This window comes from Brachycentrus maculatus, unplaced genomic scaffold, assembly GCF_059751285.1.
Source record: "Brachycentrus maculatus isolate JH-2025_06_01 unplaced genomic scaffold, ASM5975128v1 h1tg000117l, whole genome shotgun sequence".
Taxonomy (NCBI): domain Eukaryota; kingdom Metazoa; phylum Arthropoda; class Insecta; order Trichoptera; family Brachycentridae; genus Brachycentrus; species Brachycentrus maculatus.
Genome location: NW_028280870.1, coordinates 35,589 through 59,266, shown reverse-complemented (window position 1 = coordinate 59,266; position 23,678 = coordinate 35,589). Strand labels below are relative to the sequence as shown.

Genomic DNA, 23,678 nt, shown 5'->3' with positions numbered 1-23,678 from the left:
TATTAATTTTTAAATCAAACACAGATTTTTGAGTCTACTAAGTTGTATTTTATTATTTTAATATTTTATTGCTACACATGTCAAAACTGACAAATAGAATTGTATAGCTACATAAGGAACGTCAGTCTATTTGATCTTCACATTTGTTTGAAAATGTCATACCTTGGCGAAACAATTGTCACAATATTAATTTTGTATGTGTTTTTGTTCATAAAATACAACTTAGTAGACTCAATAAATCTTTGAAGGATTTAAAAATTAATACGAAAATTAAAATGGAGTTCTACAAATTAAACGCCAACTCAATAAATAAATTAATGTATTTTTATTACATTCAAATTATCCTTATCCAAAACCAAGGGTGCATAAGCGCTGCATCAAATTAATGCAATTTTAAGTAGATCGTCAATTTTATAAAGGGAAGGTGATCAGCATAACGCTTCAGATACCAGTCCAGGGTAAAATGAAATAAACATAAGAGTGAAAAAGCACTACATTTTTTTGTATTATGTATTTGACCCCCGTGGGAATCGAACATCCCATAAGCAGGTTAAGTTCCTAACATTTATATTGTAAGGTATGAATCTGTCTACTCATTCAACTAGGCCAAGTAAATGTATAATACTTGAAAAAAACATGAATTAAGTAACAAAATTGAAATGAATATGTACTTACACGATTGCGGCAGATGAAAGGTTAAACCAATTTACCAACCCCTCAAATCATTAAGTATTCAAATATCAAAAGGATAAGGGTAACTAAGTGTTTTTATTTAATCATACACGTTTCGCGTAAATTCGCGCAATATTTTTTTGAGGTGGTCTCAAAGGATGTACCATTAAAAAATATTCTGCCTCCGTAGTGTAATGGTCAACACGCTCGGCTACAGTTCTGGAGATCCCGGGTTTATTTCCCAGGGGGGGGGGTCAAAAAAATATGAGTGATTTTAATATTACCTTGGACTGGTACCTGGAGCGGAGGGCTGATCACCTTTCTTTCATGTGTTAACGATTAAGATAGCACGGGGTTTATATGATGCAGGGCCCTGTGCACCATTGCAGTGCGGGTAAGGGTTTGAATAAATGAATGAAAAATATTTCCCTTACCTAACTTAACTTGACCAAACACTTAAATAATTTTTGTGGTAAATGTGCAAAATAACTTGTTACAACATTTTGAGTGTGTCCAAATATTTATTCACAAAATCTGGATTGTCTCCAATTATAGGAGTTATTTTCATATTATTTTTTGACATCTCATCAAAGATGAAGAAGAATATGGAAGTCTGGGCATTTACATTTTCATTCTTTACATCTCACCAATAGATGTCTCTAGTAAAGTTCTAGTGATTCAAGAACAAGGTTTCTAAATTGGTTCATATATATAGAACTTCCAAGAATTTGAATAGTGTGGTTGTCAATAATGGGCAGAATTGGTGAATATTACACGCGTGTAAAGTGATCACTTAAACCAGCCTATGACGGTCGTCTGCCCCGTAAATGCCCGGACTTCCATATTCTTCTTCATCTTTGATGAGATGTAAAAAATAATATTAACTTGTTACACTTTTAATGGTGATTTTTTCACATTAAAAAAAATGCGAGTTTAAAATAAATAAATGAGTGCTTTCTTTTCCATTTATCTAGACTGAGCTACAGCAACGGGTAGCTGGGAAACACTTGGATCATATTGTAAAAATATTTATGTACCAAAAAAACGAGTAATCCCTGTCCATCTTTTATAAAAAAAGTTATTGTTTGATGTTAAAGTACAGAATAATGGGGGACGATTTAATCGAAATTCGTCGGAAACTTAAAAATATCGTTAAAGAATTATGTTTTAATAAAAAAACAAGCTCACAAAACAGGAAAACAATATTATTACAGCGAAAATTCTGAAAACGGAGTAGGTACATTAATACTTCACCCTAATAAATTATGTGTAACAAAGTGTAACATAATTAATGGGCAAACACTTAGAAAAAATATTTCTTCAGATATTTATTTACAAATAGGTAGCGACAGCTTTAAGATAAACGGTTTTCTTATAAAAAGAAAGATGAACTTATTAAATTTATAAACACGATAATAATTCATATTATTTTTTGAAATCTCATCAAAGATGAAGTAGAATATAGAAGTCTGGGCATTACGGGGCTGACTACCATCATAGGCTGGTTCAAGTGATCACTTTACACACGTTTAACATTCACCAATTCTACCCATTATTGATAATCACACTACTCAAATTCTTGGAAGTTCTATATATATATGAGCCAATTTCGAAACATTGTTCTTGAATCACTAGAACTTCACTAAAGACATCTATTGGTGAGATGAAAAGAAGCTTTTTATTGAGCAGAATCTCTTTTATTAGTATGTGAGGTCCGAATCCCGGATTATATTCACATACTCGAGAAACGCCAGAACATATCATTTTCATTTAAAAAAATGAAAACTATTATAATTTTCGTTAAACACAATAATTTGGGTGTGTTATAATCTTTGATCACAAATGTGGGTTTCTTTTAAAAGTTATTTTAGCATCTCAACATAGATGAAGAAGAATAGTCCTAGTATTTACAGGTATTAAGACTTGAGATAGACTGGGTTAAGTGATTTCTTTATGCACGTGTAACATTCACCATTTTATCAATGATTGACAACTACCCTACTCAAATATTTGGGACTCATCCATGTATAGATATGATTTTAGTCTATTTTAATTTTTTATATTTTGGTTTAAAGAATGGTTAATGTCACACGTGTTTAAAGTTACCATTTAAACCAGTCTGTGACAGGTGGTAAGCCTTGTAAATACTCAGACTTCCATATACTTTTTCATCCACGTTATGATGTTAAAATTATCGCTAAAGTTTACGCATATATTTAAAAAAAAACATGAGTTACATGTTAATATATTATTTTAGCCTTACTTTAATTGAACATTTTACAAAACTTGTTTTTATAAAAATAAATCAAATCAATTAAATAAAGTGGGTTTGTTTTTACCCACTTTATTTAAGCTAGTATTTTTCTTACTAAACTAGTAAACTAGTCTAAACTAGACAAATACGTTGTATTTTTTAGAGTTGGATAAATACTTAACTTGACACAATTTCTAAATTATTATAAAGTTTTATAAAGTTTCCTATAAAGTATCTGCAAAGAAAAATCCTTAAATTTCCTATTACAACTTATACTGCCATGCTGTTTCTCTGCAGAGGATTGAATGCCACACTTTCCTTACATACACAGAGCAGAGTGCATGAAATGTGGCATTCCATCCTCTGCACATGTATTTCCTTACATATGCATAGGATTGAATGCCACATTTCCTTACTCCTGGCCTCCTTTAAATTCATAAATCTAACCATACATGCTCTCTGCTTACTTTTTACACGGCCTCGGATTCCGATTGATTTAGTCGTGTCAAATCTTTCTTGGCCGTCATCGTTTTGTCCGCCTTTTCACATTTGACATATCCGAGTATACTCTTATTAATTTATCGATTTATTCTTTCTCTTTTCAACCATTCGCTCCACAGGTCCACATCATCCCAAATTACATTTCCTAAACTTTTTAATTATATTATCTGCGCCTGACGAGAAATGTAGTAACCTTTTTTTAAATTTGTAAAACGAAAAAGCTTATACCGTATCCAAGTATTCATCTTATGCACTTTTCTTATCAGGTTAAAATAAAACTAAACTTGAAAACTGGACCATTTTAAAATAATGGCATAATTTATGGTTCATCTAATAAAATTGTTGATAAGTTTAATTCTTCTAAAATGTTAGTTACAACAGTTAGACGGAAGTGCGACGAGCCATGTAACAGAGGTAATAATAATCTCGACAATTTGTTAAATTGTGACCTAAATAAAAGAAATTACCAAGTATCCATGAAGGTTGAACAAATTCCAAAAGCGATTTTAGGATCTCGATTAATTTGTCTGAAAACTAGAATCTGAAATGGCTGAATACCGAAATTAGGACTGAAACTAAGATTTACGCGCGCTCGCCTATCTCAAAAGACCGATAGATTATTTGAAACATTTTTTACACCCCTTTTGAAAGTGTAAAAAGAGATTAATTTGTAACATTAGCTCGGTGTGTGTAATCTCCTCCACGGATTATGTGGAGTAATGGACCTTGAGAGGAAACGGTGGGCGGGGTGGGGTAGGTTGGGTGGGGTGGGTGGAGAGAGGAGATAAACCAGGCCACAAGAAAAAGGAAAACGCCAGGCAAAGCTGAGACAGTGACTAATGAATGGTTGCCTGATGAGTGTCTTACAAATACCCACTTACCATTTACTTGTAGCGAATTAAGGGAATTTAGAAAAAAAACAGGTGAGAAAGTCAGCCGGTTGCTGCGGTAAGAAAAATACTACCCTCATACGATTGTATCCTAAACAAAAACATTTTTTCTTGCTAACTAACTAACCATCACACCGCTTCCTCACAGGGGTAGGCAGAGAAAAAAAACACCACACCAATCTATCTTTGCAAACATTCTTCGCCTCTTCCAAATTCAGCAATCTCCTTAACACATACGTGGTTTTCTCCGACTCTTGACCTGACCACATTAAGTATTTAAATAACTTGATAATATTAACTTTTCCGTGATCTTCCTCTGCTTTTATTACCAAACACATTAAATTAATATTTTCTGGGTAAAAATTGAAATTCGATTCATCGGATGTTTTTCGTAAATCCTTTTTTTTTTTAAATTATACCTGTGACATTCATCTTGTGAACAATTTTTGGACACACTCAAAATAATGTGAGTTAAAGTTCATACTAAAGAAGATTCTGATCATGTTCTAGTAAAATCTAATATATAGGTCAAGTAGAAACCGCTCATTGCTGAGCTTTGCTATGCAGAAATCCATAACCCTGATTATACAATGAATTGTGCGATTAGTTTCGCTACGTTGATGTATCGATGAGCAGAGTGATTTGTTATTTAATTCTATTGTTGACCAAAGCTCTATTCTATTGTTGATTCCAACTTCTATTCTATTGTTGATTCTAACTTCTATTCTATTGTTAATTCAATCTTTAGATATTTAATGTCGATGGGGTAGTGCATCTGCGGATTTAATTATTAGTGTTTTTTAAGTAAGTTTTTTTTTAATGAAAGAATCCAGAATTTCTCTATTTTAAAGGCTTATTGTTTGTTGTAAAGTACACAAAAATATAAAGTAAAAAGAATAAAATAATCTTATAAAATAACCATGTGATATAATCATTCAATATCTTATTATCCTCAATATTTTGAGGGTACCCAAATCTTAGCAAATTTAGGTAACGTATATCGGTTTCGAAGCAAACAGTGTTTTCCTACAGAATTATTTATACTTAAAACAATCTATTCATTTTTTTCATCAAATAAGTATAATAAGCCACACACGAACACACACACGAATACACACATACATACAAGTTTATCAAAATTTCTACTTATTGTTAAATTTCCCTAAACGAATTGAGTTATATTGATTTTGAGTACATCAGTAGGGGTGAGGAAAATTTATTACAAAAATCATTATTTTAAATGGACGAGAGTAGGACTTTGGTTTTTTTGTTACCTTTCTACTTTTAATAGAAACATTGAATACCGCCAGTAGTATTTCTATTACAGATAATATAATATGAATAAGATTTGATATCATGAACAATTTTTATTATTTTTCATAACATAGTTCATTATCAAGTGTCCAACAATAAGGTGTGTATGTACATATTTATATATTCTTCTTTCTTTATACATATATATATATATATATATGTATATATATATATATATATATATATATATATATATATATATATATATATATATATATATATATATATATATATATATATATATATATATATATATATATATATATATATATATATAGATTTTTATTGATATCTCAACATACATGTAGTAGAATATGTAAGTGTGGGTATGCACAGGACTTGTCATGTTCTTTAATGTGATCAGTTTGTACAGGTGTAACATTTACCATTCTACCCATGATTGACAACCACGCTACTGAAACTTCCAAAGTTGTGTGTTTAGCCTTCAATTGACACCAGGTTTTAATTAAACCGTCTTATGAGGAAGATATATAATATTTCAGAAAATAATCGAAAATGTGTTTGAAAACAAAAAGGTGACCAAAAAATGTGTTTGTGGATTTATTGATGCTATAGTTTTATGATACCGCATTTGGTAACTGCATATGCCGGAGCTTAAGATAAACTCGGTTGAAGTCGGTAAACTATTATGATAAATAAACGTACACAGCTAAGTGGTCTATTTGTATTGCAGAATGGGGTGAAGTTGTACGGGGATGACTTTGAGGGAATAGGTTAATCCGTTGCTCGACTTTCAACTTTTCGCTGCTTTACGCTCACCGACGTTATTATGTTACTAAGTTCGCTTATAAAGTTTATAAAGTGTTGCTCGGCGCCTTTGGGAAATCTGAACAAGATTTTGCATTACGGCAAAGAGAATAATAACGCAGTATGTACACACTTTAACCAACTGGATCGCATTCGGACTTAGTTATGGCGTTCGTGTAAATATTAGTATAATACAGGGTTTTTTTCTTCAACTTATGTCAAGCATTTTACTTAAAAAAATATATATTTAAATATCATTTTAATATATATTACAAAAACGCATTTTATCATTTTGAATAATTATGCAAATAAAGATTGTAAATACGTAATCGCAAACATTGTTTCTTTCAATTTATTTTGAAAATTATTTAAGAAAAAAAAGCACAGGCCAACACACATTTTGGTGCCTGCGATTTTTTAACTGTTCCTTGTTAATTTTTGGTTGCAAAGTCCGAAATAGTGTCTATCAGATCTATTATTTGAGATATCGTTCACTCCTTTCAAGAACGTCATAAATCAAAAATCGTAAATTTTCAGTTGTGCATGTTTTCGGAATACCCAGAAAATGTACTATATCCCAGCAAAAGAGGCATATTTTAAACTTAATATTTACCCGCTACAGGGCAGAAAGTGTTGTTTTTGAATTCTGAAGAAAAGGTATTGTTTAATTATTTTTTTAAATATACTAAATATTTTTTAAATGGAGAAAAAACCTAAAAAGATCTGTTGCACAGTAAAAAGTTCAGTAAGTGACTTGATATTTTTTTTTATACATTGTATTAAATTTTGAAACTTCAAAAATGTTCTGAAAAATCAACTTTTTTGATTTATGACGTTCTTGAAAGGAGTGAGTGATATGCTTCATTAAAAATATAATTTTTCAAACTTTGTACATTTCACGTTATTACTATTACTATTGCTAGATTTAAAAAATCCACGGATTTAACTATTTATTAACAGAAAAATATAAATTTAAATATTTAATGCAATATTTACATACATTAGTCGCTTATCACTTTAATTTTTTAAATATTATCCTTTCTTCATTACCTGTTCTTCTCTTCATGTCCTATGGTCTCCCCCGCAGAACTCTGGATGACCATCTGTCCATCTGCCTCGCAATATGACCCGCCCATTGCCATTTCAGTCTGGCGACGCGATCTATCACATCGACAACCTTTGTCTGGCGTCTGATTTCTTCTTTTCTGATTTTATTTCTCAGACTTATGCCAAGGATTTGTCTCTCTCTAGACCACTGTGCTAATCTCAATTTATATATGGTCCCTGCAGATAAAGTAATTGTTTCTAAACCATACGTAGACACACAAGGAATACATGTTTTGAATACTTTTCTTTTCAAATTTATAAAAATATCTTCTAATGGATGAAAACATGATATGAAATTTTTATGCAGCTTATAATTTGACCAACTATTTTATTCACAACACGAAATACCCCGTAAAGTGGAGAATCCCAAATTCGTGAACAATTTTGACACCCAAAATGTTGAGATTTGATTTAGAAACGTAACGAGGAAAAGAAATGAAATACCTAGTAAAGATATAATTTTCGTAATATATGTATTTAAAATAAAAAATATAATTTTGTTGCTCAGTGAGCATTTAAAATGAATATCTCGAATATTAATTAATGAGATTTTTTCTTCATAAATGACGCTCAGGTGTTAATTAAATCATTTTTCGAAAACTTAAAAGTCAAATAAAATGGAATATAAATTACGCATTACGAGATGAAATTTACGCAAGTATAGCAATATTGTAAGGAATAAGAGAAGACGGATTTCTCGGAAAACTTAATGAGAACATTTCGCTCGAGCTTAAAGCTCGTTTGTTCTTTTCGAATGTATAACTTATTCGTATTTAGAGAATTAAAAATTCCGTATAATTCTCATATAATGGACCCGGTAATATTTTTCCTCTGGAATTTTTAATATCGTTTTGTAACATGATTCAATTCCCGGCCGTTTCCTCAGGCGCCCTATTAAAGTTCAGACAAATGTAATTTAATTTGTGCACTTTATTCTCTACATTTGTATGGATATTATCAACTTTTGTACGCTTAGATGATAAATTTGAGCAATTTTTATAGCAGTTGGTAAATATTATTGATTTTTGTTATAAAAATATAAAAAAACGAACTGTTTATTTAAATAGCAACTATTTGTTTTTTTACGCTTTTATTTTATTTAACCAATGGTTTCATTGTTCTTAACAGAGCTTGAAATATTTGGGAATCAAATATTTCGATAACCTTTTTGTAGACATAAAAAAATATATTTAAATTCTAAAAAATACATAAAATGACTTTTATGCATCTTTAACAAACTTTAATCATAAACAAATAAAAAAATAAACTATTGCGTCATTCATAAGTATAAACAATAAACAATGAGTGTAAGTCCCTCTCCAAACACAGGAGTTTAGTCTCTTTTTTGGAGAGGAACAGCGTAAAAATTTACTTATTTATTTTTTACAAAAATATTTGTAATATACTATATAGCCACTCATAGAGATTTTAATGTCTACTGGTTTCGAGACGTATCCGTCTATTCGTCAGGACAATCACTTCCACAGCATGCAAACAATACTAACCTTCACTACCATAGCACTATTCACACACTTATTTTGTATAGTTGTAAGTGTGTGAATAGTGCTATAGTAGTGAAGGGTAGTATTATTTGCATGCTGTGGTAGTGATTGTCCTGACGAAGAAACCGAAAGCGGTAGACATAAAAATCTCGGTGAGTGGTTATAAACTAATATTACTAACATTTTTGTATAAAAAATAAGTAAAAATGACCAACCACAACGTAAACGCTTTAAATATGAATAATATTGAGAATAAATTAATTTATTCTTTCTTTTTTCAACAATTCGCTCCACAGGTCCAAACCATCCCAAATAACAATTCTTAATTTTAAAATTATGATATCGATGTTTGAAGAGAAATGTAGTAAAATAAGTGTGTACATAGATATAAGAATAAACAAGTAAATTCACTACCTGAGTAAAATCAAGAATTAAAATCATACACCTAAGTAACTTCACTGCTAACTTAGAATCATTGAAATGTATAAACTCATGCCTCTAGCGAGATAGCGAGTGTTTTTGCCTAGAATTTTCACTCATGAATTACATGAAATTATAGTAACTTTAAACATAAAGAGTAAATCTACTCACAAGTAGGCATAGGCTATGAAACTTATAAAGTCGAAGCCTGAGTAGGGACATAATAAACGGTGTTGCATAAGCCGTAGCTAGATTTCAGAGTCACTTGGACGTTAGGTAATTCAAAAAAAAAATGTAGTAAAAAAATTAAAAGTGACTAACCACAAAGTAAATGCTTTAAATATTAAATTTATTAAGAAATAGCGTAAATAATATTGATATATGTTCGAAGCAGAAATGTCTATCAAATGAATTAAATTAAACTATTCTATTCTCACAAGATTTAACAAATGAAAAAAAACAGTACGAAACTGTTTTTCGCTTTGAATTTATTAGAATAGTTTTGATAAAGCATGCCTGAGAAATTAGAATAATTCATTCGAGGTATCTATCTAATACAATAAAGGCTCAGTGGTGAGCATTATGACGGGATTTAGTATTGGGTGGGTAGTTCAACTGTTCAAAGAGGTTTTTGCATGAACGAATCAGTTCTGAATCAGACTTTACTGTTATGTAAAGTTCACAAAGGGATAATGTACGCTCCCAGCAGTGTAAATACTGACAAATGCAAAGTTTTCCCGGACCTAGCATAATTCGGGTAGGGGCCGGTGTTTGGCGAAAAAAGTTATCTGGCGTTCAAGTTGCTAAAGGACCTATGTACTGCGAAGTTCAACCTAACACGGGCGATCACTCCAACTGTTCTCAAATTATTATATATGTATATACTAGGTGTTCAAGTATAAGGTCTGTATTTTTTTTCAAGAAAAAACGTTAATTTCGAAAGAACGTCAAAAGGTGGTAAAATCAATATTATTTCATTTTATTTTTTGTGTTGTTCTTATTTATTTATTTGTGGATAGCACGCCAGTGAAAATATTGTTTCTACAGACTGTCAATTTGACAGTTGAAAGTTGATTTGTAGTCAGTACGTTTTGCCATTTCACCGTGAATAGACTGAATGACCATTATGCGCTTCGTAGGTTCGGTGAATGGGCCGAAAACAATATTCAGCTTCATCTTCTTTTTCAACGCAAAATTTTGTCCACCGATGAGATACATTTTCGGTTAAATGGCTATGTCAATTAACAGAATTGACGAATTTGGAGTGAAGAAAACCCCCACTCACCCCCTTACATATATTAAAAGTCACTGTTTGGTGTGTTTTAAGGGCAGGTGGAATCATTGGCCCATATTTTTAAGGCCTTTTTTAATGCCGGCCAAAATATTACAGTCAATAGAGAGCGCTACAGAACCATGATTTCTGACTTTTTCGTACATCACTTGAATAGCATTGATGTGACAGAGCTGTTGTTTCAACAAGATGGCGCAACATGCCACGAGGCGGGTGCCACCATCAATTTATTGCGGAAAATTGTAATTTTTATACCTCTTAAAAAAAAAACAACCTATAGAAATACAACAATATTGCATTAATTTTTCATTTTATTATATTTGAAAAAAAAATATATCCGATTTTTTAAGTGTATTTGACGTTCACTGGAATTCAAATCATGATAATTTGACCGGCAAATCTCATATCCCGAATTTGAATTAAACTTCAAAGTTCAATTAGACCACAAAGGCTGGTGAATTAGTTATAAAAGTGGCATAGTATATAGTATAGTGTAATACGAGTACTAACGGTACTGCCTCTTCATTCCGCTTAAACTCCGTTCAACTTTTGTAATGATGGATACAAAGTTTGACTTTCTGAATGGTATAATATTAACATTAAATTAATGAATATAAAACGACGGGTGGTGATTTCCTGCTCTTTGATACAGGAGTTCATGTCACTCTTAGAATAAAGTTAAATGATATACTTCAGAAAGATATTTATGAAAAAGATAAATCCGTTATTTAGGAAAAATAATATTAGGGATGTTATAGATGCGGGTAATGTTTTTAACCACTACAAAAACGAGACACTAGGAATTAAAAATCTAAAAAAACTTCAGCATTGGTTGAAAAAAAACCTAAGATTTGCTGTGTTTTAAAAAAAAAATTATTAAGTACTACGTGACCATATTTTTAAACTTGTAAAAACACATTTCATGACTATGCAAAAATGAATATAAAATTAGAATACCTCAAGTAGTATGGAAGTAGTTTTTTTTCTATTTATAATTTATTGCCGGCTAGCAAACAGAAATATAAACAAAAAGCAAAATAAAGGAAAGGGATCATATTATGATCAAGAGCTTATATTATAAACTTTTTTTGTATTTTTTCATACTATATTGTGATAGATAAAAACAGTATAAAATTATGGAAAAAGAACTCCACTGACAAGACACATAAGGTGGCTTGGTGAGAATCAGAAATTTTATATTTTGATTGATATGTAGCATCTAGATATATTATAATATCGTTGGTACCTATTCATTTGTTAAAGTGATTGTTTTTTTTAACCCTTAGGTGATCAGTTACGACTCGTCTCGGGGAGGAGTGTCTGTGATCACCGACAAGGGAGAAGCTACTACGTCATACCTTCTGATCCAAGATGCCGTGGCTGCTGACTCCGGGAAGTATTCCTGTAGCCCATCGAACGCTGATGTGGCCAGCGTCAGAGTGCACGTTCTAAATGGTAAGAATTTGAGAATGTTTCATCTTTTTTCCCTTCCCTTTCTCATAAATAATCTAGTTTGGATATGGTTTTCTCAATTTTTTAAATTGAACGTGAAAAAAAATACAAATCTTATTTTGAATACTTTAAAATCTTTATAAGTATGTAAATACTGTGTTTACCTACAATATTTTAAATGTCCAATTTTTTGTTCACAAATACTGGATACTCGTATTATAATATACGGATATAATTTATATCAACATTTTTTTACATAAAAATAAAACACTTATTAACGCAAACACAGCTAGTTTCGAAAACTACAGATGTTCTCATCAATGTGTGAAAATACAAAATGTTTGTATTATCACTGATGACATTCATATTAATGTATTATTTATATACCTATGTTGAGATGTCAACATGGAAAAGAACTTCTATGTGGAGAAACCCAGATATCGCTTACTACTTTCAAGAACGTCATAAATTAAAAATCGTAAAATTTCAGTTGTGCATGTTTTAGGGATGCCCAGAAAATGTACTGTATCCCAGCAAAAGAGGTAGAAAGTGTTGTTTTGCATTTTGAAGAAAAGGTGTTGTTTAATTTTTTTTTAATATCCTAAATATTTTTCCAATGGATAAAAAACATTCAGGTTTTACCTAAAAAGATCTGTTGCACAGTAAAAAGATCAATAAGTGGCTTGGTATTTATTTTAAATACATTGTAATATATTTTCAAACATTAAAAACGTTCTCCTGAAAAATCAAGTTTTTTTGATTTATGACGTTCTTGAAAGGAGTGAGCGATATGTGAACAAGGATTTGGAGTAAAATACAAAATTAAATATCCTAATCTGTATCATGGAAAGTAAATACTAAATACTGTTACACCGTAAATTGATACCTGATCATTTTCCATATTAAACACGCATTATTAATTATTAACGAAACCCCTTAATGGGCGATCCTTTAATCGCCTTACCTTCGACCTCATCTCCCCTACCCTAATGTACAGCCGGCTTAGGAGCGTCACTATCCCCTACTATGGATGGTTAGATAGGCAACCACTTAAGGGTGGAAATAAGACGAACACGAGCATAATGACCCTTCATCAATTACGTCAATTTCCGGACACCTAAACAAATCGAAAATTTTATTAATTACCTTCGATAAGAATCCCCGAAGCCTTCCAGTTTCTTCTTCTTCTTCAAACCCTTATCCGTACCGCTTATGGTGGACAAAGCACTGCATCGAATCGTGTTTTTGTTGTTATATGAAGGCAGGTGATCAGTATACTGCGCATACCAGTCCAGGGTAATAATATTGAATAAATATAATAGTGAAAAATACACTTATGTTTATTTTGCCCCCCATGAGAATTGAACCCGGGACCTTTGGTATGGTAGCCAAATGTACTAACCATTACACCATAGAGGTGGACAGTTATTACGTTAATTTTTGACATCTCAACACAGACGAAGAAGTCTGAGCATTTACAGGGCTTACAACCGTCATACTCTTGGTTTAGTGATCACTTTACACACGTTTAACATTCACCAATTCTACCCATGAATGACAACCACGCTACTAAAATTTTTGAAACTTCTAGATATAATGATCCAACGCGTAACGCAGTATGCGCTAGTTTACAATTGAGGGTAGGAACTAGGACTCCATTGTGTACTGCTAGTTAGTGTGAGGAGATTATAGCAGAAATGAAGGTTCAATTTCACTCAGTATAAAAAAACGTCCTTTCAAATTCATATAGAATAAACGGAATCTTAAATTTTAAAATTAAAATTTATTCAATATGCACTAAGCGTTGAAATATTTAATAAAAGCTTTAAAATTAAAAGAAGTTCTCCCGTTATATTCAAATTAGTTGCAAAATGGTTGAATCGTGTACTCTGAAGGAATTAACCAAGTCATTAGGTAAAAGCCATTGAAAATTGCTATAAATCGATTCTTAACAGTAGACCAAGCACTTAATCTGGGTTTAACGCTTTCAGATTCAATTTCGGAGAACGAAAAATATTGTTTGCCTTTAATTCCTTCGTAAGTACGTCCTATTATTTTAAAGTCGATCATTTATGTAAGACTCTGCTTTATATATTGTTTAGTAGTAAATAAATTTATAAAAATGTTTGCTTTTAATTACATCGTAAATCTATCCTATTATAATAATAATAATAAAACCCTTATCCGCACCCCAATGGTGCATAGGGCACTGCGTCATATAAACGCAGTGTTATCTTGATCGTTTACACATGAAGGAAAGGTGATCAGCCCTCCGCTTCAGGTACCAGTCCAGGGTAATATTTAATAAATATGACAGTGAAAAAATCACTTATATTTATTTTCCCCCCTTGGAAATCGAACCCGGGACCTCCAGAACGGTAGCCGTTTATATTATTCCGTTATATTATTGCCGTTCCTATTATAGTATTTTAAATTCCATCATTCAAGATTATGTTTGATTATCGTTTATAATCTAATTATTTAAACCTAATAAATTTTGCTTCCAATCAAAATATTAATACATTGATAAGCAATAATTTCATTGAGAAAAAAAATTTCTCTTGCTTTAAATTCTTCGTTTGTCCATATACAAAAAATTGCCTTTGATTCCATCGTAAGTTTATTCTATTATTTTAAACCCCATCATTAAAGACTCCATTTAATATGTACTTTTACCATTAAAAAATAATATTTTTCTGTCTTTAACTCCTTTAATAGTTCATTGAATTATTTTAAACCTTATATTTAAAGACTCATAATTCATAGTTCAATATACATAATATATTTTTAACAATAATTTAGCTTATTTAAGAAAAAACAAAAATATTGATTACCTTCAACTACTTCGTTAGTCTATCCTATTATTTTAAACTTCACCGTGTGTATGTGTGAAATACGACGTTTTAACATGTTTTCGTCTATAAACCTTCATCGAAAATTTTACAAATGTGGTATTAAATATTTCTAAATAATGAAAAAAAACACACCAGTACATCATAGATATCAGTTAGAAAAAAACGGTATTTTTCATCTGCTGTAGTGAGAAATTTAATAAATCATAAACTAATAAATTTTAATACATCGTCAGTTTTAAAGGGGTTAAGAGGCGTATTTAAAGATCTAATTAGCATTTTATTTCGACGAATTAGGTAAATTCAACATTTATGAATATGAAAATATGGTAATGTTTTTTGGATATCAGTTACAATAACAATAAAAAGCGGATAAAATGATGTTTATATTTAATTAACATGGAAAATACCTTGTTCAAAATTTCCCGTTTTGGGAAATTATTGGTATGTGAAATCGATACTTATTTCCCTTTTCAAAACTCACAAATATTGTGTGTATTTTTACGAGAATGTTGTTTTCTCCTACCGATATATCGTCCCTCGCCCGGCAAATTATCGTAAACACCATTCAGGTAAATATGGTTTTGTTTTGGTAAATCTATTTAAAATAAATACACCCATGATTTGGCCAAAATGTTTCATTTTCAGGAGATTCTTGAAGCCTTTTCATATCGCTTCGAAGGGTAGGTTTATTTCAATTCATGCGTGTTTTTTTTTGAGTGAATACATTTAAACAAAACATTGTTTTGCTAACTGGCGTTTCCGATATTTTTCCGGGAAAAGTACGAATGAGAGAAATATATCAGAAATGTAATTTGAATCAGGACTTTATTTGGCGAAATAAACAGGAACCACTGAATGTAATTTAATGATGTTCTAAAAATATTTGGAAAATAATTTTTCAAATATAAATATCACAATAATTTTTATGTGTTTAAATATTTTTTTCATAAATGATTTATTTGTTTCACTCTAAAGCTATTAATTTAAAGATTTTATTGATATTTCAAAATAAAGTAATAGATTTTTGTTAAGATGAGAAAATTGTAATTTGGTTACTTACAGGTTTTAATATTGGCTGATTTAAGTTACCACTTTTTACATTGTGTAGAATGCTTAAAATTATAACGGTATTCACATTTTCCGTAATAACTTCGGCATCTATGGTTAAAATTAGAAAGTTACCATTGAAACCTTAATTTATATGGTACATGTTAGATTCTTTCCCGCTGTATCTGTATGGATTCATGAACGTATTTTTACTTTAAAAAATCTTCTGTTTCCAGTTAAAATAATGATAACGTATATTAAGATCTTTCGAAACCCCCGTTATTATGTCTCAAGCTGTATTGAAGTAAAAAAGATTTTTTAAAAAAGTAAACTTATTTTTCTTTTTCATCGATATAAGAAGCCTTTATTTCATCAATAATGATAAAAAAGGACAAATAAGCTTAAATTCAACATACTCGAAGAGAAGTACGAAAAACGTATTTTAAAATCTGTTTTACAAGTTTTTTTTTTAATTTGCCGATTTCATTTATTTTAATGATATTTTTCCAAACAATGAGCATTACATATTCTGAATTTGATAAGGGAAGGGACTTTGAGTTCAATTATTAAAATGTATCGCTTTTAAAAGAGGTATGCAAATTACTGCGAAGTAAGGAGATGAAGCAAAAAAAAACGATCAAAAAGCCCTTAGAGCTAACGAGGAGAGACGATTCGAAGAGATAACTGAGACAGATTTTATCGCAAATTTCATGCGTAAGCAAAGAAGGATTCCGTAACTTGGCATAGAAAAAAACGGCGCAAATTTGATGACTACGCGTATTGTTTGGAATAAAAGCGGGAAACTCTCGAGCTAAGGATCGCGAAACACCGGGGAAATTTCACCGACGATCATGCGAACAATTGCTTAGCGAGTTTAAAACTTTGCTGTCATTTATATTTTATTTTATTTCCTAACAAAACCAACAGTTTACATATTAAAATTATTGTAAAACACTACTTTTCTTCTTAAGGTTTTTCTTAACATGTTTAAATTTCACGCAATAAATTTATGGTGGTACCCGCTGTATGGCATGTTGCGCCATCTTTTTGAAACCACAGCTCTGTCACATCAATGCCATTCAACTGAAGTATAAAGAAGTCAGTAATCATGGTTCTGTAGCTGTAGGTCCATTGACCTTAACATTCTGGCTAGCATAGTCTTTAAATATGGGCCAACGATTCCACCTGTCCATAAAACACACGATACAGAGACTTTTACTGGATTTAAAGGCGTTTCAGCAAAGGCTTCTGGGTTTTCTCAACTCCAATTTCGGAAATTCTGCTTATTGGCAAAGCTATTAACTACAAATGTGCCTTATCGGTGAACAAAATTTTGCGTTAAAAAAAGAGGATCAAGCTGAATATTGTTTTCGGCCCATTCACCGATCCTACGTATGGTAAAACGTACTGATTATTAATTAACTGTCAATTGTCAAATTGACAGTCTGTAGCATGTCGCCAGCTCAAAAAAAACCTACAGGTTGTTTTTTTTGTTATTAAAGTAAAAGTAAAACAGTTGTATACAGCTGTTTCATTTTTACTTTTAAATTCCAAAAGGTTGACACCAAATCATAAAATAAGACATGATATGACATAAACCAACGAAAAAACATTTTTTACAACTGATTAAAATACTTTTCACATTTAGAGCAACTAAAATGTGTGTTGATACAATGGTCATAGGATTTTTTTAAGAAAATATATTTATTATGAAATTAATCCTGTCTTATTCGACGTTTTTTTGAACTGATGTCAACTATATAAGGCAAAATAATACAATGGCTTTAGAATTAAAAAAAAACGCGTATAATGGGTGGATATTTCAAATCCATATAAGTAAGAATGTACTATATTATGTATTCATACGGTAATAACTTTTTGGAATAACACGATGATTTAAATATAAAAATAAAACAATTATTTTAGACCACTCTTGAGTTTATTAATCTAAATATGTCTAGTTTCAAGAACTACTGATGTTCTCATCTCAACGCAGGAAAATACAAACTGTTTCTATTTTAACCCGTTAATGACAGCATCTGAAGTTTTTCTAACAAGTCGTGTTTACCTTATTACACTTTACATATTTGGACATAAACATTAGTAAGAAAATACTTTCCTTACAAAAGTTTGAAGCTACTGAAAAATTACGTACAATATTTTTTAAAAATATTTGTTACTGACTGTGATGTTCGTTAGCACTTATCAACGTTTTAAAACGGCATAACAAAACTAAAAAAACTAACATTTTTCACATTTATCTTTTACAAAATGTACTGATTTGAAAGATGAATTAAAATTCTATAGTAAAAAAAAATACCATAGTAAGAAAGTAAGTAGAATGTTTCTTAATAAATACTTGATCGTGTTTTAAAAAAGAAACAATTCAGTGTTTTTGCTACTGTAGTTTCATTTGTAGGCACGTGTTTGTATAATTGATGAAATTGGATTATTTGTCAAACGCCATTTTTGTGTATAATTTCCTCAAGGATGTTGTACACGAATCTAATTTTAATTTTAAGTCTCGATACTTAAAAAGACTTTTTGATAGACTAGTAAAAGTGAAAATTAGTGTTTTATTACTTTTTATTTTGTTACTCGCGTTTCATCTTTAAAAAATAAAACAATTACTAATAATAGAACATCCTTTTCTCAATATTTGTTTATTTTTTTACTCTTTATCTTGTTTCGTTCACCTATTTTTCTAGTTTAAAATTATGTAAATAGTTGTGTCGGGTTGTGGTCCCGTGGCTAGCGTTGCGGACTCTAGAGTCAGAGTTTCTGGGTTCGAACCCACTCTAGCACAATTTGATATCTATTTCTAATAACGAATCTTTAGGACTCACAGAAAAAGTATGAGATTGAAGTATTTTTATAAATTATTAAAAAAAAACACTAAAATTTCTCTTTGAAATAAACCATTATATTAAACATAAATGTAAAGCCTATGAATTGATAAGTGCAAGATTAACTTAAAATTTATAAAGAAATAAATTTGATTTACCTTATTCTATTTGAAAGACACGAGAAATGTATTAAGTTGAGAAAAAAATAATACTGTCGGTTAAGTAAGTTCAAATGAATAACCATAAGAGGTCATTTAAGTGGATAGACTCACTTAAAAACTTACCGAGACAACATATTATTGTTGAAAACGGACCACAGACGGCTTTGGTTTTCTTCCATCTTCTTGAGCATTATTTCAGATGAATATTCTCTAAAGAAATTTACTCCGCGACGAAACGTAATAAAAAGAAGAAAAATTCAGAATTCAACAAAGCGACCCCTTGAAAATCATACTTGAAAACTTTCCTAGACAAACGTGAACCTTGTACTACTTTCAACAATGCTCATTGGTTTATTTTCCCAACAATATCCCTTAGAGAATATTTCACCGAAATGTCATCCCTGGTTAAAAAAACCTTCCGAGTAAGCAAATAGTTGGAGAATTACTGAAACTTGGTTAGTGTTTCCGAATAATTTAATGATGATGTTTCTTAAATTTATATGAGTACAATATACATTTGCGAACCAACTTCGGTTGTGATTTAAATAATCGTATATTTTGGGCAGACAGGTTGATTTAAAGGCAAGACAAGATTTAAAAACATTTGTATCTAAGTTCCATTCCTCGTGAGTGTAAATAAGCAATATGGGTAGCAAAAATATGAATGTTTGTATGCTTAACATATCCGTATTAAAGTAAAAAAAAATATACACAATAAAACATTTTCATGGACATTACAATTTTAACGTCAATCACTACATAAAATGTATATATATATATATATATATATATATATATATATATATATATATATATATATATATATATATATATATATATATATATATATATATATATATATATATATATATATATAGAAATATAATCATAACAATCCTCTTATGACAAATATATCAAACACCGATGGAATCCATAAATAGGTGCGTGTTTATGAATTCGTGAAAAAAGATGTTCATATCTTCTCTGTATACATTCAATTGTTATGAGGTGATTACTCTGAAAGGGACCCAGACACTTTGTAACTTCTATATAAAGAAATAAAGTACATTTTGTTTTATGATTTATCGCACGCGCCTGTTTGTCTGTGTATGGAGTGCGTGGGTATGAACGTGTAGGCATATAAATATTGATTTATTTATCTTTATTTCAATTTATTTAAATATTATAATATATAGCGGCATTTTCGTAAAATACTATTTCAAGTGCGCTTGATCGCTCGGCGCTCCATCCTCTCTACTTACCCTTGCTGAGCAAATGGCATGAGTAGTAAGAAGCGTTCTATTAAATTCTGTCATTCTTTTCGAAAATATTTGGTAAGTGAAGACAGGATTCGCAATTATGTATTCACAGGTACACTTAAATACACCCAGACAATGGGAAACATAGACCATTTTCGCCGGACAGATTCGTATAAAATGTGTATGGAAAATAATGGAACATTTTCAATGCTAAGTACTCAGTGACCTTTGTAACAGCTTTAGTCCTTCGTACATAGCACACCACAGACTGAGGAATAAAGTATCCTTTATCCAACACATAAAATATTAAAAGGTAAATAATAAACGTATTTTTTATGCTTTCATTACATTCCAGTGAATTGTACACTGTGAGAATTTTTTTACTTAAATATTATCTTCTTCTTCCTGGCTCTATCCCAACTTATCGTCTTTGTAGACTATTGGGGTCAGCTCTCCTCGTTTTCAAGTTGTAGGTCCTTCTATCATGGGCAACATCACCTAGGCCATGCCTTCGAATCATGTTATCTTTCTGTAGCATCTATGAACTTTTTGGTCTTCCTTTATATGTCTTTCGATGGCGATTGCCTGGTTCACAATATGTTCAATGTTCAGGTTCACTGCGTCCTATGTGCCCATACCACCTCAATTGCTTTTCCTCTACCTTACTATTGATGTCTATTACACCCAGATTTTCACGAATGCGGAAACAGAGAATAGAACACCACAACAATCTATTTTTGCAAAATATCTTTGCCTCTTCCACATTCATGCATCTCCTCATACAATTTTGTACGTAATAAGCAAGGTAAATAAAATCATAAATACAACTCTCATAAAAAAAAAACCTCCCTCGATTATTCCGACTTCTGGCCTGACTACTTTCAAGTATTTGTAATACTCAATGATGCCAAGTTTTTCTCTCTCTTCTTCTGTTTCTATTACCAGCCACATTTGTCTTATAAATTTGTGGGTTAAATATAAAGAACATTATCGAATTTTAAACATATTATATCTTCCCTCTTTTGCGGGGTGAATAAAAACAACAACCCACATTTCGTTGACTTCATTCCTTAAAATACGTGTTTAAATTATTGATTGGCGCATTTTCTTGATTTATCGTACAATACCGTAAACCCCCCTATAACGCTGAGATAAGTACCGCACTATCGGAGAGAATATTTTAGATGGTAAATGTTTTCAAAAGGTATTTTCATTCAATGATGACTCATTCTAGTCATTTCCGCTGGTTAAAATGTAAAAATACAATTTAAAACATTAACCCCCTATGACGTTCCCTCCGATAACGCTGTACCTATCTCAATGTTATGGGGGAATTTACTGTACAATACAATTCTTTCTTGAATCTCTGTGGGAATCGATTTTTTATCAGCCGTTTTTGACCGCGGTGATATATTGCGTTTTCGCAAATAGTCATAAAATAACAAAATACAATATATTACTCGATTTAATCGCAATATATCATGGTCTTCTTGCTTGGTGGGTAATCCTAGCTTCAGTAGGAGAGGAATTCTTAGTACAATCCCGAGTTATTTATGTGCGTTTCATGAAGAAAATATTATTGTTATGCTCCAAAATTCGAGAAAAGGTAAAGAAATATTACTTGATATTCTCGCTTCACGGAGATAATTCCGATTCACAACCCTCTCGCCGCCAAAATACTTTCCAACCTTTGAGAATTTATTTTAATGATTGAGGTATTTATTCTTTAGAACTTAACATTAATTAGACATTTAGAGTAACTCAACACACAGCTACATTCGTAAATATTTCACCATATTTTGTGGACCTCGTTTCATAGAAAAATTGATAAGTATAATGCTTGGTACAAACGGAGCCTGAATGCATATGGCGGATGCAATTTTTCTCAGTATTGTTTCTGGCCCATCACGTTCGCGTATGAATTTTAACACGCTGGATGATTTAGTGTTGACGTTCGTGTCTTAAATGTGAAAAAGCAGTATAATATCAACTAATTAGTAGTCCTCGTCATCCTAAAATTCATACGTGAAAATACAGAGACAATACAGAAAAAAATATACATCGGCCATATGAATTTTGGTGTCTGTACCAAGCGTAAAAGTGCGTCTCACCACAGAAGCTCTAAAGTTTAACAAGAAACATAAGGATCCTTACCAAGATACGTGTCAAAAACTAGATTACATATTTCCCAGTCTGCAAATTTTGTAAGGAGGATAACGAAACACCCATCCACATTCTCTATAAACGTAACGCACTCGCTCGCAACTGAATTCAAATCTTTGAAGGACCACTACTAGAATCCGAGAAGGTGAAGCTCCTACCACTAAGACAGGTCATGAGCTACATGGCTCACGTAGGTCTTAAGAGCAAGCTATGACACAGAGAGATGTCACAATAGACCTTATATGGTCTCAGTGACATAAGGGATGCAAGACCCCTTGACCTCTTATAAAAAAAGGGTGCGACTCATATCATGAAAAATGTGGAATGACCATAGTCGGAAAGTGCAGACAATTGTCGGAAAGTACGAAAAATAGTCAGAAAGTGCAGACAATAGCCGGAAAGTGCGGACAAAAGTCGGAAAGTACGGACAGTAGTCGGAAAGTGAGGACCATGGTCCGGAATATACAGTACCTAATAAAATATTGTTTTCTAAAAATCGTCCCATAAAGATGATTTATGAACAGAAAAACAAGGTACTTAAAATAAATTTATATTCCTATGGATATGTTTGATTTCTTACACCATATTTCTCATATATTTGCTGTTTTTCCGTCTTTTATCAATTTTTTTTTCTACAGACGATTGAATTGATCTTAAAATATATACAAAAGTGTGTATAGCTTCCTAGGAATATGTCCAAAAATTTTTATCTCTTTACTTAAATATAAAGTTTACAAATGAAATTTTTTTATGACATGTTATTAAATACGACATCTTATTTAGACTAGACCCTTTTTATTGTATGCAAGATTTTATAACATACTGGGAGATGCCTGAAAACATTATTTTAAATTTTTATGAAGCATATAATTTGACCATCATACTTCACAACATTTTTGGTGTGTCCAAATACATGTTCACAAATAAGGGTTTCAAACATTTTGGCATCTTAGATTAAACGATCAAGATAACACCGATTATTTACAATGCAATGCCCTATGCACCATTAGATGCAGATGACGTTTTTTTTAAAAAAAAAAATTATACATTTTTTTGACATCTCATCAAAGATGAAGAAGAATATAGAAGTCTGGGCATTACGGGGCTGACGACCGTTATAGGCTGGTTTAAGTGATCACTTTACACACGTGTAACATTTACCAAATCTACCCATTT

General features: G+C 31.1%; 1 protein-coding gene across 2 annotated transcripts in view; it reads left to right on the top strand.

The window, feature by feature from the left end:
- LOC148309752 (zwei Ig domain protein zig-8-like) overlaps positions 1-23,678 on the top strand; it is a 111,099-nt gene that overhangs the window by 72,706 nt on the left and 14,715 nt on the right. For both annotated transcript variants that reach the window (XM_088259437.1, XM_088259438.1), the window contains exon 5: positions 12,006-12,174. In XM_088259437.1, coding sequence (XP_088115563.1) covers positions 12,006-12,174 — 169 coding nt within the window. The remainder of the gene's footprint in view (positions 1-12,005; positions 12,175-23,678) is intronic.